This window comes from Rhinoraja longicauda, chromosome 1 (genome assembly GCF_053455715.1).
Source record: "Rhinoraja longicauda isolate Sanriku21f chromosome 1, sRhiLon1.1, whole genome shotgun sequence".
Lineage (NCBI taxonomy): Eukaryota > Metazoa > Chordata > Chondrichthyes > Rajiformes > Arhynchobatidae > Rhinoraja > Rhinoraja longicauda.
In genome coordinates, this window is record NC_135953.1 from 108,875,043 (window position 1) to 108,897,744 (window position 22,702).

At 40.2% G+C, this 22,702-nt stretch overlaps 1 protein-coding gene across 3 annotated transcripts in view; it reads right to left on the reverse strand.

Moving 5' to 3' along the window:
* LOC144596206 (uncharacterized) overlaps positions 1-22,702 on the reverse strand; it is a 45,836-nt gene that overhangs the window by 5,994 nt on the left and 17,140 nt on the right. For 2 of the 3 annotated variants that reach the window (XM_078404427.1, XM_078404409.1), the window contains exons 4-11: positions 22,217-22,296; positions 19,530-19,653; positions 18,551-18,677; positions 17,773-17,831; positions 14,537-14,648; positions 6,087-6,272; positions 2,897-2,988; positions 831-960 (exon numbers count right to left, since the gene is read on the reverse strand). In XM_078404427.1, coding sequence (XP_078260553.1) covers positions 831-960; positions 2,897-2,988; positions 6,087-6,272; positions 14,537-14,648; positions 17,773-17,831; positions 18,551-18,677; positions 19,530-19,653; positions 22,217-22,296 — 910 coding nt within the window. The remainder of the gene's footprint in view (positions 1-830; positions 961-2,896; positions 2,989-6,086; positions 6,273-14,536; positions 14,649-17,772; positions 17,832-18,550; positions 18,678-19,529; positions 19,654-22,216; positions 22,297-22,702) is intronic. The other variant, XM_078404417.1, reaches the window with a different exon arrangement.

Genomic DNA, 22,702 nt, shown 5'->3' on the forward strand with positions numbered 1-22,702 from the left:
CCTTTTTCGGCCCTCCAAGTCCGTGCCGCCCAGTGATCCCCGTACATTAACACTATCCTATACCCACTAGGGACAATTTTTACATTTACCCAGCCAATTAACCTACATACCTGTACGTCTTTGGAGTGTGGGAGGAAACCGAAGATCTCGGAGAAAACCCACGCAGGTCACGGGGAGAACGTACAAACTTCTTACAGTGCAGCAACCGTAGTCAGGATCGAACCTGAGTCTCCGGCGCTGCATTCGCTGTAAAGCAGCAACTCTACCGCTGCGCTACCGTGCGAGCAGATGTGGCGAGGATGAAGGAATTGAGATTAGGGGATAGCATCTTTGCAAGAGGCAGGGTCGGAAGAAGTGTTAATAATTGATAACTATAGGAGTGGGTAGGTTTGTCCTGATTTGTCGTGGTCTTTTCTTGTTTCCTGTACCCCACCCCCCCCCCCCCTACAATCAGTCTGAAGAAGGGTCCTACCTGAAACGTCACCAACCCATTCTTTCCAGAGATGCTGTCTCACCCATTGAGCTACTCCAGCATTTTGTGTCTAAGGTTAAAAATTGCAGGGTACTAAATAAATGCTCCCCAACAGACAAAACAAGGTTAATTGGCCTCTGTAAAAATTGTTCCTAATGTGTAGGGAGTCGATGAATAAGTGAAAAAACATAAAACGAGTGTGAACCTGTGATCGATGGTTGGCATGCACTCGGTGGGCTGAAGAGCCTGTTTCCACACTGTATCTCTAAACCAAACTATAAATCAGGAATTACTTTCACTATACAATTAGAAGGAGGTGTAATGATAAAAGTGATGATCAGTGTAATTTATAACTCACCGTTATCCATTATTTGGATGTGGAACTGAAAGAGTAATGGAACCATTTTTAAACTTTCTAATTGTGCATCCAATGTTACTCCACAGGCTTTCAAGTTTGCAAGGTCAGTTTCCAATTTTATTTTCTGATTCTAAGATAGAAGACATTTGTAATTTTTAAATCAGTCTGATAAATCATGCTAAATAACAAATCATATTGGGGCCAGGTAATTAAGAACTAAGTTAGTTATACAATAATTCGAATACATTCATGATGTAATATACACATTTGATTTTCATATATGGGGATCGCAGATACAGCGAAAAGGTCATCAAAGTTGAGTTTATTGTCATACGCACAAGTACAAAAACAATCATACAAAAACAGAATTAACCATAATGATTCAACATTTTAAGAAGGATAGTGGAAGGTAGTGGAGAAATAAAGAGATCAGTTTCACGTTAGCAGGTAAAACGTCATAATAATGAGTGATTGGGACTCAGCTTTCTACAATCTGTATTAAACTGATCTGAATGTTAAGACTGAGATGAAAGAGCAAAGTATGTCCAAGCTTGATGATAATTTAAATGTTATAGTAAGCAAGATGAAACGATTCAAAAGTCAGCAAAGGAATACAGAAAGAGGTCATTTGCGTGGTCATGATAATTCCAGATGGAGGAGTACACGCTTCTCCAAACACTTCTAGCCCACCAGTGAGGCAAGTGGAAAAATGAAAAATATCGTTTAACTATGAGTTATATGTTAACATTATGAATTAACATGAGTGTGTTCAGAGGAATCCAGACATGATTACAATAATCAGAATGTTAGCATGCAAGCATATCAAGCAATGATGATACCGAATATGATTATGAGTTTTTTGGCGAGGGCTTGAAGTCCAATATAATAGAATCTCACTGCAATTATATAGGGGCTTGATGTGTTTACCTTTGGTGAACTGCTGTAGAAACTCAGCAGGTCAGGCAGCATCTCTGGAGAGAAGGAATGTGTGATGTTTCGGGTTGAGACCCTTCTTCAGACTATCTAATGGATAAGGGATTGGCCAGTTTGGTTTGATATGAGGAGAATGTTCCATATTTAGACAGCGGGAATCTTTGGAACTCTTTTATCAACAAGAACTGTAGATGTTCAGATTCTGGGTATATTTAAGGTTGAGATGAATACCTTTGTGGCATGAAGGCAGATTGTCAGAAATGTGGATTTGAAGTAGAGAAATGAACTAAAGCTTACTTAGTGGTGAAGTAGGCATTTGGTGCTTTTGCCATCATTGGTCAGGGTACAGGAGTTGGGATGTCAAGTCACGGCTGTTGATCAGTCCATATTTGCAGTACTAAGTACAGGTCTGATCACCCTGCCACAAGAGGAATGTCATTAAACTGGAAAGGATGCAACAAATATTTATGATAATGTTGCCTGGTCAAGAGGGTTTATGTTATAAGGAGAGGCTGAATAGACAAGGACTATTTTGGAGACCTACTTATGGAGGTTTGTAAAATCCTGAGGTCACAGAAGAGATGAATAGCTACTGTCTTGTCCCCAGGGTAGAAGAGCATAAAACTAGAGGACATTGGTATTAGGTGAGATGGAAAAGATTTAAATGAGGGCAACTTTTTTTTTACACAGAGGATGGTGAGTGAATGGAACGAGCCTCCAGTGAAAGTGGTGGGGTACAATTGCAACATTTAAAAGACACTTGGACAGGTACAGCACAGGCTTGGAGGGACATGGCCCAGGTACAGGCAAGTGGGACCAGCTCAGTTGGGCAATTTGGTCGGCATGCACAAATTGAGCCGAAGGGCTTGTTTCCATGATTTATAAATCTATTTGACACCATGAATGGTGACTTCCAAAGTCAGCTTATAAATAGGTGTTAGTTTTGCAGCCTTCTCACCAGATCATCGTAAATTCAAGGTTATATTTAATGCCATTGACTTGGCATATGCTGCACAACTGTTCTTTTATTCTTTAAAAAAAATACTGCTAAATTTGCAAAATCCTCTGAATAAGCCCTTCAGGACAATTGCATAAAAGGAAAGACTGAACATTAAAGAGACAATACAAATTACCTTCAATCCGTCCAACTGTTTATTTAATTTTTTATGCTTATCTTGTACGTGCTCCAAAGAATTTTCAAGTTCACCAAGTTCAAACTCTCTTACTACGAATCAAAGAAAACATTATTTAAATCAATAAATCTCAAATCATGCCTGGACTACACATTTGCTACCAATTAGAATTCTTGGAAATGACGACGTCATCTTTGTATATTGATTAACTTTGTATTTACAAAGTTTGTGTTTGAGCAGAGGTGTGTCAATTAAGGCCAATGTGGGAGGAAACCAGAGCACCCATTGAAAACCCATGCAGTCACAGGAAGAACGTATGTGCTGCTCAGACAGCACCCCGAGTCAGGATCGAACTTGGGTCTCTAACGCTGTTAGGCAGCAGCTCTCCCTCTGTGCCACAGTGCCGTCCCTTTGATGAACTGTTATATAACAGGGTTAAAATGCAAAGTATTAAAGGGACTCTGGCAGCATGGATCCAGAACTAAGGTGGTAAGCCAACAATTTGGGTGAACCTTTGTTTTTTTAGACTATAGTGTAAAAGTGCCCCTTAGGATTTGGCTCTCCTTCAATGGTTATCTGAACTTGGGTTCAGGCAACATATTTTCATCTCCAACATACTTTCATAAATTTTCAGATGACCCAATGGTTATAAATAAACATAGACCATAGAACAGTGCAGCACCGGAACATGCGCTTCAGTCCACAATGTCCATGTTGAGCATGATACCAAATTAAATTGATCTCCTTGTGGTCTACACTCCTCCATTCCCTGCATATCCAAGTGACCATTCAAAAGCTTTGTAAAAGCCACTAATGTATCTGCCTCCACCACCCTGGCAGTGTGTACCAGGCACCCATTACTCTCTTGCTCTCCGTCTAAATAAATACTTGCCCTGCACATCTCCTTTAAACTTTATCCCTCTCTTCTTTAAGCTATGCCCTCTACTCTTTGATACTGTCCTTAATGGTTTGAAGCTAACCGAGGGAAGAAATGGATTGACTAATGAAGTGGATAGGATCTGGCAATGATGTCATGCAGTTGGAAGGAAGGATGAGACAACAAAAATGCTACAAGTTTCAAGATAGGGATAAACGACAGACAAGCCTCAAGCTACAAAAGTCAAAGCATCAAAGTTTCCAGGCAAGTTGTCAAAGCTAGTAAAATAATATGCACAATCCTTTGCTGCATAAAAAGGCAAAACATACAAAACTTAAGAAAAGACACAAAGTGCTTGAGTAACTCAGCGGGTCAGGCAGCATTTCTGGAGAACCTGCATCTGTGATATTTTGGATTGGAACCTTTCTTCAGACAGTCTGAAACATTTGAGCACCTGAAGCACTCCAGCACTTTGTGTCTTTTTTTGTAAATCAGCATCAGTAGTTCCTTGTTTCTACAAAACTCAGTAAACCATTGTACGTCATTGGTTGATCTTTAATACAGGACAGCTTAATTTAGGTAAGATATCGCAGTGAAAAATTTGCAGATTGGTATCAGAATTGAGAAAATTAGGTAATGGGGAAAGATCAGAGGTGGATGTTCTCCACAAAACAGAGGTTACTGCATCTGCAGTTATTTTCTTACACTACTTATAGGAGGTAGGGTGGGAAGAAATATAGTCAAGATAGTTGTGAGAGTCAAAGTTAAATGGATTTAATGACGAGCCTATCTTCTGACCTGAAGAGAGAAGAAAATAATCAGAGATGGACCTTGTGAAGGTGAGAATAGTTTGGAAACTGACAGCAAAAGTAATAAAATTTGACTTCCCCACTGTTGCAGTAAGCTGCACTAATGCAGTCATCATTTTACTGGACAAACAGTTAAGAAAGGGTGCGGATTGAAACAAAGACTGTTGCACATATCCTACAAAGAGGTAGCTATATCTTGGGTATGTCCAAATTCCATAGGTACACCTTTGATCAAGAATAGGTCAATGTTGAAGCAGCTGTTCAACGTGAGAACAAGTTCAGACAAGCAAATTAGTGTGTTGGAAGGGGTACTGGTAAGACATCTGTTCAAGGAAGAAGTGGTGAGCTCTCAGACACTCCTAATGAGGATACAGGTACAGAAGGATTTTAAATTCATAGTAAGGATGAAGCAATTGGAACAAGGGAATTGTCAAAATAGCAGAAGACATCAAAGGTATCATGGATGTATGTTTGGAATGTACTGGACCGGCAGAAGGATGCAGTCAAGGTAGGAAGAAATATGTTTGGTGTTCAGGAGCAGGATAAAAACCATGGGTCTGTCCACATAGCCCTGTTTGTGAATCTAACATGAAAGAAAGGACAGGTAGTGCAGGGGTGGGTCAAAACAAGGCTGGACGATTTGGAGAGAATATCTTACAAGGAAATTAGATTTGTGACTGCTTGGGAGGCAATGGCCTGATGATTGGTGGCGATGACAGTCCAGAGGGATGTATCAGAGTTAATGCTTGACCTCGGAGAGATAGAGGTAAAATGACCAGACCCCAACAGCACCAACCACAAGAAAATACAAGGACACAGAATAGCAACATCTTAGTTTTAGGTTTATTATTGTCATACCTGTATGTACCGAGATACAGTGAAAAGCTGTTTGTATGCTACCCAAACAGATCAGATATACCATACATAAATACAATCGTCAAACTGACGTACACCAGGTAGAACGAAGGGGAAGGCACAGATTGCAGAATATAGTTCTCAGCATTGTAGCGTATCAGTTCTATAGAGAAACTCCAATCTCCACAATGGGGTATAGTTGAATCAGATAGTACCCTAGTTTATAGAAGGTCAGCTCAGAAGTCTGATAACAGAGGGGAGGCAGCATCAGGTGTCATTTTGTACTCCCAAATCAAGTACTTACCAGATCAAATGAAGAATAGGGCTTCCATCACCCTAAATGAATAAAGTACTTGAACCAAGGATGCAAACTGCCACATCAAATTCAGCAATTCATCACACAATTATGCCATATGTATGAAACTATAGGTAGTTGATGTACCTATAAGATTGCAATCAAGACTGGGAATAGTTTTCAGGCAGGAACTTCTCTGCATAGATTGAGAACATTAAGCTAAATCCCTACAAAATACAAGCACCACCACCCACCTGTCCTTTGTTGGCTAAATTACAGCATCTAATAAAAGTCAGTTATACCTTCCCTATAAATTTTGAAATAACAACAAAAATAATAATACCATTTACTTACATTTTACCTGCTTGAAAATATATTCCTCCAAGAAACTTAGATTAAGTGATGTATAGTTATGCCTTGAGATCTGGCCACAAAAGTGGGAGGATTCTGCCATATCAGCATCATCGGCTGAATCTTCATAACCCTGTTGCTGTTCTTGCTGCTGCTTAGAGAGCTCAGCCGACTCCTTCTCAAAGTCTCCTGTTTAAATTTAAAGTCACAGTTGTTACTTCTGAGCATGCAGTTTGAGAGGGAAGGGACTGATGTGATGGATAGAACTTTTTCATAAATTTGTTTGTGATGACAACTAAAATAATTTGAAGCTTTGCTATTGCAGTATTAACATCTTAAACATTTTGCACACACTCTATATTTGTACCCTGACACACAATTTGAAACCTGACCAGTCCAAAAGAGATCCTCTGGAGGATTTTACCTGCAGTAGTCTGGGGTTTATGACTATGAGGTGTGCGCATGGTGTTGAAGAGAATTTGAAAAGTGCTATGGAAATCCTAGCTGTACACAGGGATTGTCACAATGAGCTAAATATGTTTGTATCCATCAAACTATTTACACTTTAACTAATCTGGAATATCTTTCTTCTTAATAGGAAACGCTAACCCATAATTTGAAAAGAAAAATTCTCAGCTAGTGCATTTTAGTGCCGGGAATCCAGTATAAATCTCTGTTGCTGGAGAAAGTGAAGCAGCCACTCAGTGGTGAGGTGCATGACTCGGGAGTAGACCCTAGACCCTAGACTTTGGCGGCAAGAACAGAAAAGCAGAGTATTACCTGAATGGTGACCGATTGGGAGAAGGGGAGATGCAACGTGACCTGGGTGTCATGGTGCACCAGTCATTGAAAGCAAGCATGCAGGTGCAGCAGGCAGTGAAGAAAGCGAATGGTATGCTGGCATTCATAGCAAGAGGATTTGAGTTTAGGAGCAGGGAGGTTCTGCTGCAGTTGTACAGGGCCTTGGTGAGACCGCACCTGGAGTATTGTGTGCAGTTTTGGTCTCCTAACCTGAGGAAAAACGTTCTTGCCTTAGAGGGAGTACAGAGAAGGTTCACCAGATTGATCCCTGGGATGGCGGGACTTACATATGAGGAAAGACTGGATAGACTGAGCTTGTACTCGCTGGAATTTAGAAGACTGAGGGGGGATCTTATAGAAACATATAAAATTCTTAAGGGGTTGGAGAGGCTAGATGCGGGAAGATTGTTCCCGATGTTGGGGGAGTCCAGAACCAGGGGTCACAGATTAAGGATAAGGGGGAAGTCTATTAGGACCGAGATGAGAAAACATTTCTTCACACAGAGAGTGGTGAGTCTGTGGAATTCTCTGCCACAGAAGGTAGTTGAGGCCAGTTCATTGGCTATATTTAAGAGGGAGTTAGATGTGGCCCTTTTTGCTAAAGGGATCAGGGGGTATGGAGAGAAGGCAGGTACAGGCTACTGAGCTGAATGATCAGCCATGATCATATTGAATGGCGGTGCAGGCTCAAAGGGCCGAATGGCCTACTCCTGCATCTATTTTCTATGTTTCTATGAATGGCAAGTGCAATCACAACAAGTAGAGCTTTAGCTGAGGAATTCAGTCCATCCCATGAAAATGTACCTCATTTTGAAATACATTTAAACTTGTCAAGTGGGCCAAACACTAATTAGATACAGTAGCCATAATTTATAGAAGGAACTTAAGCAAAGTGTAAAGGTCACACTGAGGATGAGCAATGAAAAAAGGAGGCCGAGATGATGATTTAAACCAATACTGGAAACATCTAATGTATAAACAAAAAAACGAACATGTCAAGAGGCATATGAATTAGGAAGGAGTAAATATCTCACGATTCAAACTTTGAAGGAGATGCCTGAAAAATTTGCAGAAAATAAACTAAAATTGATAATGGCAATGTGTAAGCTTGACTAATACTACAACACTTGTGAGCACAAAGCTGGTAATTATGAATGAACAAAGAACTAACAATGGTATGTAAACAGGGGTCACAAGGTGTCTTTCAATGTGAACCAAGGACCAAAAGACACTGCGAGAATTCTAAGTTGAGAATTATGTGCAAGTTGTTCATTCAGCCTGATCAAATACTGCTGGTGACAGGATATATTGAGACAGGTACATGTGCTTGTCTGGCTGCCACCCTCTGAATAAATATTACAGTCTACATCATTTGCGTACATCATTATGTTTACTGCCCAAGTTTTGGCAATGCATAGTGACCAGCAGTGGTTGCTCTGGGTCAAGGCCCCAGCATACTAAATAACTGGAAAAAATAGACTAACAGTTGAGAAGACCGTGCCTCCAGCTTTCCCTGGTGGAACACAGAACAGCACAGCACAAGAACAGGCCCTTCAGCCCACAATGTTCATGCCAAACATGATGCCAAGACCATCTCTTTCCTAACTACGCAGAATCCATTTCCCTCCATTCCCAGCATATCCATATACCTATCCAAAAGTCTCTTAAATGCCACCATCATATCTGTCTCAAACCACCAATCCTGGCAGCATGTTCCGGCATTCACCAGCCTCTGTGCAAGGTTGTACATGTCCTTTGAACCATGCCCCTCATACCACAAAGCTCTGCCTTCTAGTATTTGAATTTTGCATCCTGGGAAAAAGGTTCTGACTGTCTACTCATGCCTGTCAGAATTTTATATATTTCTATCAGGTTTTCCCTTGGCCTCTGGTGTTCCAGAGAAAAAACTCCAAGTCTGTCCAACTTCTACCTGTTGCTAATATCCCCTAATCCATGCATTATTCTGATAAATTTGTTCTGAGCCCTTTCCAAAGCCTCCACATCCGAGGTGTAATGCGGCGACCAGAACTGCATGCAATACTCTAAATGTGGCCTAACTAAAGTCCTATCAAGTTGACGTCCTGACTCTTATACTCAATGCCCCGACTTATGAAGACAGGCATGACATTTGCCTTTTTTGCCACTGTATCTACTTGGAGGGATCTTGGGGTCCTATTCCATAACTCCCTGAAAGTGCGATACATCAATGTTGTTGAGGGTCATGCCATCTATATACTAAAACTCTCGTTTGTTTGTTTGTTCCTGAACTACAGCTAAAACGGTACACAATAGCATGACAATTTTAGGCCCACCTTACTCACCATCGTCCTTTTTGTGCTAATTGAAGAAGTTTCATTGAAATCTGTTATATTTTTAAAGTTATTCATATTTTAAAGTTTAAATCTATCTCCCAGGGAGGGGAGGGGGAGAGGGGGTGGAGAAGAGAGGGTGCTGAACTAATGCAGGAGAGGTTTGGGCCCAACGGGTCCACTTGGTCCAGTTAATTATATATTTTTCCCCTTACATTTAACCTCCCAAAGAGCAACAGCTTGCAATTGCTCAGATTAAACTCCATCTGCCATTTCTCCACCCATTTCTGTAGCAGATCTATATCCCGCTGTACACCTTGAAAGCCTTCCTCACAGTCTGTGACCCAGCGATCTTGGTGTCATCTGCAAACTTACTAACCAACCTATCTACACTTCGGTCCAAGTCATTTATATATATCACAAACATCCGAGGTCCCAGCACAGATCCCTGCAGAACTGCACTGGTCACAGACCTCTAGTCTGAATATTGTCCTTCCACCACAATCCCGTCTTCTGTCTGTAAGGCAATTCCAAATCTATACTACCTAGCCACTGTTAATCCCATGCATCTGAATCATCAGGATCAACTTTCCATTGGGCCCCTTGACACATCTTTTTACTAAAACTCTTGTTTGTTTGTTTGTTTGTTTGTTCCTGAACTACAGCCAAAACGGTACACGATAGCGCGACAATTTTAGGCCCACCTTACTCACCGCCGTCCCTTTGGTGCTAATGGAAGAAGTTTCAATAGACAATAGGTGCAGGAGTAGGCCATTCGACCCTTCATTGAAATCGGTGTTATATTTTTTTAATTATTCACATTTTAAAGTTTAAATCGATCTCCTTGGGATGGGGGAGGGGGGGAGAGGGGAGGGGGAGGAGAGGGTGCTGCACTCCCAGGAGAGGTTTGGGCCCAGTGTCTAGTGTCTTTCTAAAATACATATAGACAACACCCACTGCCCTACCCTCAGTGATCACCTTTGTCAACCTCAAAAATCAAACATGTTAATAAGTCACGACCTGCTGTGTACAAAGCCGGGTCTGACGAAGGGTCTCAATCCGAAACGTCACCCATTCCTTCTCTCCAGAGATGCTGCCCATCCCGCCGAGTTACTCCAGCATTTTTTGTCTATCTTGTGTACAAAGCCATGTTGATTACCCCTAATTAACCCATTCTCCTCCAAATGAGAGTAAATCCTACCCCAAAGTATCCTTTCCAATAGCTTCCCTACCACTGACATGATGCTCATCGGCCTGAAATTCCCTGGATTCTCTCTAACTCCCTTCTTAAATAAAGAAACAACTTTAGCTACTCTCCAGTCCTCCAGTACCTCGCCTGTGGCTAGTGAAGTCACATACATCTTCGTCAAGGCTCCTGCGATCTCGTCGCACTCAGTAAGTAACCTGGGATAAATCTCATCAGGTCCTGGGGATTTATCCACCTTAATGCTCTTCAAAAGCTCTAACTCCTCTCCTTAATCTCAAACTGCCCTTGCATGTTAGTTTTCTGTCACTGTCTTCCATGTCCTTATCCTTGGTGAAAAGAGATGCAAAGTACTTATTTAGTAGCTCTCCTACATCCCAGACTCAAAGTACTAATTTCTTCTTGATCCTTGAGTGGTCCTACTTTCTCCCTGGTTACCTTCTTGTTTTTCATATAGGTATAAAGAGCTTTGGGATTTTCATTAACCCAACTCGCAAAAGCCGTTTCGTGGCCCCTTCTATTTGCCCGCTTGAGTTCTTTCCTCCATTCTTTATATTTCTCAAAGGCCTCTTAGATCTTGCTTGTGCTCCCTTTTTCTCTTTGACCAAATTTATAACCTCGGGTGATATTCAGAACATTTAAAAAAAAATCATTTGAAGCATTTGAAAGATTAAAAAATAAAAGGTCAATCACCTAAAGAGATAAAAGTAAACAATTGATTAAAACGACTACATTACCTTATGCCCAGCGTTCTCCCTTAAACTACTCCATTTATATAAATTGGGCTCTCTGTTCCATGTTAACTCAGCAGCGGTTCAGCAGATAGGGCCCTCAGCACAAATACCAGGAATTCAGCAAACCCCTTTTTGGAATCTTGAGTTTCCTAACACTGGCAAGAATAAATGCCAGCAGTTCACTGTGGTCAACTGCTGACATTTACTCACAAGCTCCAGTCCAGTACTTCTACATTGGAGCCAACAGAAAATATAAAATTTTCTGGCCTTTTGCAAAAGTAGCCTGGCTTACTTCCAACACACAAGATCTTGTATGTTTTGCCATAACAAAAAAATGTTTGAGGATTTCTAATGTTTCTGTGGGTAGGTGAACACATAGAATATAAACAGTTTCTCATGACACTTTTCAATACGGTAAGGTGATATTATAAACACAAATCTTCTATCAACCCATTAAATTCAATATATCTGAGTGAGTTTCCATAGCTCTATAGCCAGTGAATTCTTCCATTTCACATATTTCTTTATAATACAAGCCTTTTGACCGTTTCAGTCCTAGCCAGCTGTCAGAGCACTCTCATCAGTCCCATTCCTCCCTGTAACTCAATTCTCTTTCTCATGGCCATCAAGTGCCCTTATTTCTCCAGCCACCCATATATACTGGGGATAAATCATACTAGCTAATCAATTTGCAAGCATATCTTTGGGATTCAAAAGAGTCAAGAGTGTTTTATTGTCATATGTCCCAAAACAGAACAATGATATTTTTACTTGCAGCAGCACAAAAGATACGTAAACATAGCGCTCTGTAAACATCATAATAAACAATGATAAAGATGTGTATATGTGTATGTATATATCTATATCTATTTACAATGTATTCAGAAAATATTCAGACCCCTTCACTTTTCCCACATTTTGTTATGTTACAGCCTTATTTTAAAATGGATTAAATTCATTTTTTTTAAATCATCAATCTAATAAAAAAGTGAAAACAGGTGTTTAGAAATTTTTGCAAAGTAATTAAAAAGAAATAACTGAAATATCACATTTACATAAGTACTCAGACCCTTTACTCGGTGCTTTGTTGAGGCACCTTTGGAAGCGATTACACCTCAAGTCTTCTTGGGTATGATAATACAAGCTTGGCACACCTGTATTTGGGTAATTTCTCCCATTCTTCTCTGCAGACCCTCTCAAGCTTTGTCAGGTTGGATGGGGAGCACCGATAGACAGCTATTTTCAGGTCCCTCCAGAGATGTTCGATCAGGTTCAAGTCCGGGCTCTGGCTGGGCCACTCAAGGACATTCAGACTTGTCACGAAACCACTCCTGTGTTGTCTTGGCTGTATGCTTAGGGTCGTTGTCCTGTTGGAAGGTGAACCTCCACCCCAGTCTCAGGTCCAGAACGCTCTGGAGCAGGTTTTCATCAAGGATCTCTCTGTACTTTGCTCCATTCATCTTTCCCTCGATCCTGACTAGTCTCCCAGTTCCTTCCACTGAAAAACATCCCCACAGCATGATGCTGCCACCAACATGCTTCACTGTAGGTATGGTATTGGCCAGGTGATGAGCGGTGCCTGGTTTCCTCCAGACGTGACGCTTGGCATTCAGGCCAAAGAGTTCAATCTTGGTTTCATCAGACCAGAGAATCTTGTTGCTCATGGACTGAGAGTCCTTTAGGTGCCTTTTGGCAAACTCCAAGTGGGCTGTCATGTGCCTTTTACTGAGCAGTGGCTTCCGTCTGGCCACTCTACCATAAAGACCTGATTGGTGGAGTGCTGCAGATATAGTTGTCCTTCTGGAAGGTTCTCCCATCTTCACAGAGGAACTCTGGAGCTCTGTCAGAGTGACCATCGGGTTATTGGTCACCTCCCTGACCAAGGCCCTTCTCCCCGATTGCTCAGTTTGACCGGGCGGCCAGCTTTATGAAGAGTTCTGATGGCTCCAAAGTTCTTCCATTTAAGAATGACGGAGGCCACTGTGCTCTTCGGGACCTGCAATGCTGCAGAAATTGTTTTATACCCTTCCCCAGATCTGTGTCTCGACACAATCCTGTCTCAGAGGTCTACTGACAATTCCTTCGTCTTCATGGCTTGGTTTTTGCTCTGACATGCACTGTCAACTGTGGGACCTTATTCCGACAGGTGTGTGCCTTTCCAAATCATGTCCAATCAAGTTAATTTACCACTGGTGGATTCCAATCAAGTTGTAGAAACATCTCAAGGATAATCAATAGAAACCGGATGAACCTAAGCTCAATTTTGAGTGTCATAGCAAAGGGTCTGATTACTTATGTAAATGTGCTATTTCAGTTATTTATTTTTAATTACTTTGCAAAAATTTCTAAACACCTGTTTTCGCTTCTTCATTCTGGGATATTGGGTGTAGGTTGATGATAAAAAAATTTTTTTAATCCATTTTAAAATAAGGCTGTAACGTAACAAAATGTGCAAAAAGTGAATGGGTCTGAATACTTTCTGAATGCACTGTATCTATATATAACTCTAACATCCAAGGAAAACATACAAACTCCACACGGACAACAAACTATAAACATTTTCTCAACTCAATCCTAAATGAACAAGAACTTATCCTACTGGTCCTGGTTGCAGACTATCCTGCCAGAGGAAACAGCCTCGAGTATCTATCATGTCAAGACTTTTCAGCAGTCTCATTCTTCCGAAACTTGAGCATGAACATAGTGTAATTAATCTCTCCTCTTGGGAGAGCTCTCTTATCGCAAGAACCAATTAAATGAAGTGACACTGCACTCCTCCCTTAGGCAAGTTAACACTTTTATTCCTCAGGTACAGATGCAGGACTCCAGGTGTGTTTTTGCAGAACCTGTACAAATGCAACAAAATGTTCATAGTTTTGTAGTGCAGCCTGCTTAAACTACACAGGTATATTGTATTGCTGTGCTAACCAATTTCTCCACTTGAAAGTCAATGTTTGTACATCGCCTCCATGGATACCCAGATCCTCCAAACGCAAAGACTTATTGGTTTACCTATCATTTACAAACCCCATTTTCACATACTTTCTATCTCTCAACTTCCAAATCCACACAGTGCCACATGCTACACAGCAAGTACCATGCAGATTTTAGAAGCATTTTTGCAATACACCAATAAATGTAACTTTATTCGAACATTTCTACGCTTTACCATTGATGCTTTTAAAGATTAGTAACGTTAATTGAAATCTGGATACATCATGTAGCCTGCATTGGTCGCAAGTGTTTTTTAAAGGAAGCTGTCACATGTAGTTACCACACAAATTTTAACGCCTTGCTTAAAAAAAATCTTGTTTAACTCTGTGTTTAAAATCACTCGTAGACTGATGGTTATTTCAATGAAATATTTTCTGATTGCTAAAGGCCATGAAATGTAGAAATCTTTACCTGTTAAATTCTGAAGATGCTGTCTTCCAAAAAGATGTTCCTTTTTGTTATGTAGTGAACTAAAATACTGATTACATGTTTTGCAGTACAGATCATTGTTTCCCTCATCCTGCTTAACAAACACATCCAGTTACTGAATCAACCAACAAAACGTATTGCTGATGCACATTATTCTTGATAAATTACTTTCATCTTAAAGGCAGAACTATAGATCCAAAATACAAATTGAACCAAATTGTTGAGTCATTTTCATTGATATTATCTGCATTTAAAACAAAGTCACACAGGGCCAATCGATTAGCATCTGTTTAAAGAACATGAAACATTCATCTGGAAGCAGTTTGTAATGATTTGTGCAAGTGGGTAAAATATCATATGACATTTCACATATGTAATATGAAAGAGTGAATGTGCAAGCCAATGAGAAGCAATATTTTTTAAAATACTAACTTCTACCAACTTCAACAATTATACAGGGTTACAAGGAACATACTGGAATATAGGAACATTGAATAAGCAATTTGTCCCTTGAGTCTGTTTCATTCTTCAATGGCTGAACTGTGGGCTAACTTCACAGCTGCTCCAGCTTTGTCAAATATCCACGGGCAACAAAAGTCCAATCAATTTCAGAAAACTAATATGGCATTAACTGTTTAACCTTCTACATGCAGAGGTATTTCCTAACTTCATTCCTGAAAGACCTGCCATGGTTTTTAGAATAATGATGACTACTGGTTGTAACACAAGAATACCCATCCAACAGAGGCCTCTTGCATTTGTAGAGAGGAGAACTAAATCACACCAGTTGATAGTTTTATCTCGAGATGGAAGAGCACCTTGGGGATAATGTAGACAGAAGGAACTGCAGATGCTGGTGTATGTAAAAATAGACAACGTGCTGGAATAACTCAGTGGGTCAGGCAGCTTTTCTGGAGTATGTGGATAGGTTACGTTTTGGGTCTGAAGTCCCGACACAAAAAGTTATCCATCTATCTTCTGCAGAGATGATGCCTGACCTGCTAAGTTACTCCAGCAATTTGTGTCTCACTTTGGGATAATCTTTGGCTGAGCAGCTCAGGATCACTAAACTATATGTTTGAGTCATTATTGCATAATCCAAACACACATTTATGTAGTACTGCGAATTCAGTCCTGACGGAAGGTGTGAATGTGACTTTGACAGATGTACCACCTGCCTATCTAGGTGGATATAAAAGAATGTACAGCACTATTGTTGAAAAGCAGAGATGTTTATCTACCATCTTGACTTGCAATAATATTCTAACAGCTGTGGAAATAATCTTTGTCTCGTGTCTTGGTGCGGTTTTACACCAGACAATTTGTGTTCAGTAATGTCATGTATGCATAGTTCAATAATATTAATTTTCTCTCAGGACACATGTAGTTATAAGACCACGTGTGGAGGACTTACTTTCTTTCACAATGCAAACAATTTCACCAATATATTTCTATAGTATTTCATCATTACATATATACATATATATATGTATAAAAATATGATACTGGAGAGATTTTTTAATGTTATTTTCATTTGTCTGCAAAAGTATATTCTGTTTACTTGATGGGAAAGTTTTGCTTGTATGCGGTACTTCATATAGCCATGTAATACATAATATAAACTTATGGTTCCAGACTTTCTTCAACTGTTGTAAAATTAAAATCTGATTTTGATTTTGACCCATAATTGGACACAAAAATGTGACATTTTTTACACATCATAACTTATGTGAAAATATATACGTATCGTAATGGCCTACTTTTGTCTAAACAAAATTTTTTTGAGGACCTTTGATATGCCTTACCGAACCCGACTTTGCTTGGAGAAATTAGTTGCACATATTCATTTGGGAGAGTAAAAAATATCATGCTCATGTACGTAACTCATCGTGTCCTGAGAGTTAAGTACGTAAGATGCCGTTGGAAATCATGAAAAATGAATATTTTTCAGATCGATATTCATTTGTTTCTATGATGCTCAAGCCAAGTAAAAAATATATATGTCCAAAAATTCTTAACTCAACATACTTTAAAGCAAACGAGACATAATATGCTTACTTTATTCTCCGTGTCCAAATCGTTACGTACATAAGCAGGCATCATTAACCCGCTGTTTTCATGTCTGGTGGATTTGTCAACTTATAAAAACATTTAAACATTTTATAAGTTTTATAAAAAACATTTTATAAGTAAGTGTAAGTGTAGTTTGTCAGTTTTCTGCTGACGGTGCTGCAGCCTGATGACCCTTTGTGTCTTCGGAGCGTCTGCTGGTTAAATACAGGAGTCGTTCAATTGTCCAGCGTTATCTTCCTAATGAAAGCTGCCCATCGGACGCCATCTTGTTTGCGTTTTGAAAGGTAAGATTTTGTTTGTATTTTAAATGTATTTTGGGGGAAATACTAGCCGAGTCAGGTTGAGATTACACCCTTCTGAAACATCGCGAAAATTCCCACGCTGTCAATGCTTCTCCGGCGTCCTAATTTTCGCTGAAATCACTGACAAGTCAGTAAGTACTTGAGAGTTTTGAACTATAACACCTTGTATGGGTTACTTGAAAACCAAGCTTCACTGTAACAAGGAATAAACCGGATTTACTTCCAGTTTACTAAGAGCTGTATTAAAAAATATATATATTTAAGTAGTTACGTGGATTTTTGCGAAAAGTGTGTGGGCATTCTTTGAAAATGTAAGGGAGATGCATATCTGGTTTGTGGGTTGAATATTTGGGTTTGGAGCCCACTTTACATGTAATGGCGGAGGCCAAAAACATCGCAAAAATTCCCACGCTGTCAAACTGTTGCCTCCAATCTACCTGTCAAATGGCATGACGCTAAATAAATTGGTTTACTGTCCAATTTCATTATGGACCGCCACGGATAGGATGTATAACTACACTTTAATGAATTAGAAAAAAGAAGTTCTACCATTGCAATAAAATGCCATTGAGACATCATGTTACGTACGTTAACACTTTTATGGTAAATTTTAAATTACCTGAAAAAACTACTTGCGGTTGTGGAACTATCTTTCTTTCTTTTTGATAGAGTCAGACGGTTGTCAAACTTGTAAATAAATGTGTTTGCATTGGTTTTTACAACAATTAATTTCTGGGCGTCTATGTCACGCTTCTATGTCCCAGTATCATATTTATACACATATATATATATGTATGTTAAGGTTAAATAGATTAAATGCTATGAAATAAAATATTTACTTACACCTATTTCTGACATTGTAACAGCTTCACCTTCGTATTCCGTCTCCAGTGATTCAACACCTAATTGGAGATGAATGTTACATTAAATACAATTTGAATTACCAATATCCTAATGCCTCACAAGCAGCAGGATAACATCTCCTCAACAAGTTAAGCACAATAATCTCCACTGCTGACATTGTAGCTTCATTTTCTACGCTAGCAGTGAAAATACTTACACCTGTCAGTCTGTTAAGGTGCCTTCAAAATAGAATTCCACCCCTAACTAAAATCCAAAATTTCGAGCTGAAATTTGCCCATAAATTTTAATCTGTTTTACACCATAACACCACAATTACAGAATATTTTTAATTATAACATCAGTGGCATGTCTGCTCTTGAATACATTGCATGGATAAATAATAAACAAATCTAATCTACTTGAACTGTATACTGACAAGTATGTTTGAATTTCCACAAACAAATATCAATTAATCTCTGAATAGTCTGTATCTGGTAAAAAAAAAGTTGAAATAAAGATTTAGTTTGGTGACAATCCACATTGTATAGACCTGAGATGGTAACAATGTTTCTGATTAGCATTACCAGCATTTTTTGGTTTTACTTTATGCATCTACAGTATTTTGCTTTTGGATTGTTAATTTTTTTCCCCTCTACCCACACCCTTATCAGCAAAGTTGTCTGCTGTTAAAGTGAGTTCCACTTACATCACCTTTTAGAAAAAGACTTTATCTCTTTATCTGAGTAAAACAATATAAGGGAAATATTTTCTCTCTTACCACACAGTTTTTTAATTTTGTTCATTGCTCTTCTTTTTAGAAAAGCTTGATAAGCCTCTGAATTTTGATATGCCTTCAGCTCCTCAATATACCGGCGCTTATCCTTTTCTGCTTCATCAATATATTTCTGCCCAGAAAACAGAAAGTGTAAGTCACAGCAAAGTTCATTTATACACATACAGCCAAGTTGAGGGCCAAGGTTGGTATTAAAAATGTTGTTACAATCATAACATCAGAAATCTCAACCGGTGCGTTGCAATCCCATTATGTAATTCAGTCCATTTCCAGTAAAAATTGCACCATGGCCTAGATCATGATTGTCAATTAGAGTTGAAGAGATAATTGAAATTTATGCTTACAACTGATGGATGGCCTATCTTCAACTTTCAGATGGTAATAAACAGACCTTTGGCTGGTTATAACCTGCCTTTGAGAGATTACTGAAGGCATGATCTTTATTAACAGCTGTGGCAGTTTCCATCTAGTAAGGAAAGGCCACGCCATTACAGAATTTAAACAGAGTAAATCAGTAAATATCTTTTTCGGGACTATTGCTCGAAAAACAGAAAATTCACAACAAAAGAGTATCAATACCGGAGCTTTTTTAAAGATTTTAATTGAATCAAGGGGTTAGTACAGGGAAAGAGCACATTGGAAAAGATTAACCTGCTTCTCTTTCTGCCGCTGTTACATCAGTGGATAATTCCTAAAATCAGGACACCAAGATTTGTGAGCAAGATATGTTAGTTAATGGAATCACAGTGAAAAACATTACAAGCAGGAGCAGCATTTAAAGCTCTAAGTAATACACCTATGTGAAGAAAAACTTAGCAACCAACTCTTCTTCTCTCCCTATCTATTTTTCTCCCAAAGTGTTATGGGGGAAGAGGGGAAGGCAACTGGACATAACATTTGAGATTAATAACCTAAATACTGATTTCTGTTAAACTAAAAAAAAGAATCATATGGAATTTCTCACATGTTTCCCCTCCTGAGAGAGCTGTGACCACTGAGTGCCCAGCAACTTTGTAATCTCTGTAAAAGGAAGTTCCGGATGTTCAATTTTCAACTTGGATCTTTGTTCATTCAGGAATAACACATACCTGTCAGGCAGTTACAAGAGATTACTATTCAAAACCAGTGCCAAAGTTAATGAAACATTTTTTTAAATAAAAAATGTTCAAGGGAATAGATCTTGTAACATTTTAACTACATGTAATGATATTGGTAAAAGGAGACAGTAATGTGAATACATCATATTTAATAATGTGCATTTTCATATATATAGAAATATCCATATTCAGAATTAATTATTCGCAGGCATAACACACCATTTGTGATGATTTTACATGTTATGACGATAATGCACTAAATTACTGTAGTAGGAAAATAACTGCAGATGCTGGTTCAAATTGAAGGTAGACACAAAATGCTGGATTAACTGAAGATTCCAGAAACTGCGGTTCAGGCAGCATCTCAGGAGAGAAGCAATGGGTGACGTTTCGGGTCGAGACCCTTCTTCAGCCTGATGTCAGGCGAGGGGCAGGATAAAGATAGGATGTAGTAGGAGACAGGAAGACAGTGGGAGAACTGGGAAGGGGGAGGGGACAGAGAGGGACAGAGGAACTATCTGAAGTTGGAGAAGTCAATGTTCATACCGCTCGGGTGTAAACTGCCCAAGCGAAATATGAGACGCTGTTCCTCCAATTTGCGCTGGGCCTCACTATGACAATGGAGGAGGCCCATGACAGAAAGGAGAGACTAGGAGTGGGAAGGGGAGTTGACGTGCTGGGCCACCGGGAGATCAGGTTGGTTAACGCAGACTGAGCAAAGGTGTTGAGCGAAACGATCGCCGAGTCTGCGTTTGGTCTCGCCGATGTAGAGAAGTTGACATCTGGAACAGCGGGATCTATCCATCCCCATAGATGAGGTTGGAGGAGGTGCAGGTGAACCTCTGCCTCACCTGGAAAGACTGTTTGGGTCCTTGGATGGAGTCGAGGGGGGGGGGGTAAAAGGACAGGTGTTGCATCTCCTGCGGTTGCAGGGGAAAGTACCTGGGAAGGGGGTGGTTTGGGTGGGAAGGGACGAGTGGACCAGGGAGTTATGGAGGGAACGGTCTCCGCGGAAAGCAGAAAGGGGTGGAGATGGGAAGATGTGGCCAGTAGTGGGATCCCATTGGAGGTGACGGAAATGTTGAAGGATAATTTGTTGACGGCTGCTGGGGTGGAAGGTGAGGACAAGGGGGACTCTATCCTTGTTACGAATGGGGAGAGGGGGAGCAAGAGCGGAGCAGCGGGATATAGAGGAGACCTTAGTGAGAGCCTCGTCTATAATGGAAGAGGGGAACCCTCATTTCCTAAAGAACGAGGACATCTCTGATGCCCGAGCATGAAACGCCTCATCCTGGATGAGATGCGGCGTAGACGAAGGAATTGGGAGTAGGGGATAGAGTTTTTACAGGAAACAGGTTGGGAGTGCAGTCAAGATAGCTGTGGGAGTCAGTAGGTTTGTAGTAGATGTCGGTCACCAGTCTGTCTCCTGTGATGAAGATGGTGAAATCCAGAAACGGTAGGGAGATGTCGGAGATGGTCCAAGTATATTTAAGAGAGGATGGAAATTAGTGGTGAAATTTATGAAGTCAGTGAGTTCTGCATGGGTACAAGAGGTAGCACCAATGCAGTTGTCAATGTTGCGGAGGTAGAGTTCAGGGATGGGGCCAGTGTACGCCTGGAACAAGGATTGTTCGACGTACCCTACAAAGAGGCAGGCATAGCTAGGGCCCATGCGAGTGCCCATAGCTACGCCTCAGATTTGGGGGAAGTTGGAGGAGTAAAAGGAGAAGTTGCTGAGGTTAAGAACCAGCTCTGCTAGACGGAGGAGAGTATTGGTAGATGGAGATTGGCTGGTTCTGCAGTCGAGGAAGAAGCGGAGGGCTTCAAGACCATCCCGGTGGGGAATGGAGGTGTAGAGTGACTGGATATCCATGGTAAAGATGAGGGAGTGGGGGCCTCTTACTGTAGTAGGCTCATCTATACAACATCCACCATTGATATTCCGGCAACTGGTGGTCTGGCCGCTCCTTTATTCCAGATGAAATCCTCCCCTCCTGTAGCGCCTAGGCAGTGAGGTGGCCGACTGCGACCTCATCGGGATTTCCATGCCGATCGGCGGGTCGAATTTGCTCCCTGTGGCCAGAGTTCTGGAACTGTAGAGCCTGGCCGTAGCTAGCAGATCCGTTCCCACAACTGACTTCCATGGCCCCCCCAAGACTGTGACTTCTGTTTGTCCAGCAAAACGGATAATCCAGAAAGACTCTGGAACCAAGGATGCTGTTAAATCGGTGGTGGACCTATATTCAGTTTATTTATAAATATACTGGTGAGCTATCCAAAACAAAACAGGAAATCTCTGAGAGAAATCCATATAGTTTTGGATAAGAAACAAACAGATTTGTTAATATGCAGCAAGATTATTCTAACATTGTCGTTTTTATTGCCATTCTTTCTCTTCAGAGATGCTGCCTGCCTGTCCCACTGAGTTACTCCAGCATTTTGCGTCATTTTTATGAGACAGGCGGCAGGTTATCCACCATTAAAAGTTACTACTACATATGTACCAACATAGCATCATCAGCAATTGAAATTCACCAGGACGCCCTCTCCTTACCCTGTGGTGGGAGCACGTGGAGGAGCGAAGTCTTTAGGCGGTTTTCTCTTCTTTCCTTTGGGCCAACCACCTTTGCGCTTCTGTGTTTAAAAGGGGTTGACATGAGGTTAGATAGGTTTGAGACCATCTCATAGTTCTTGATTACATTTGGAAAACTTCATGTAATCATGATTACACGCAGTACAAGATAATAATGCCTTAAGAAAACTTAAAACTTCACATCTGAGATTAATTATACTTGATGTAGTAAATGATTAAGCAAGCTTGAACAGGCTACATATTTTTTGTTTTCAAAAAATTAGGTAGATTCAAAGCAATATGGTTGTAAAGTATAAGCATAATTATAATTAGAAAACATTAGGCCTTTATAACATTCTCAGAATGTTAAAAAGGCCTAATGTTTTCTAATTATTATTATGCTTATAATTATTATTACGCTTATACTTTACAACCTTACTGCTTTGAATCTACCTAGTTTTTGTATAA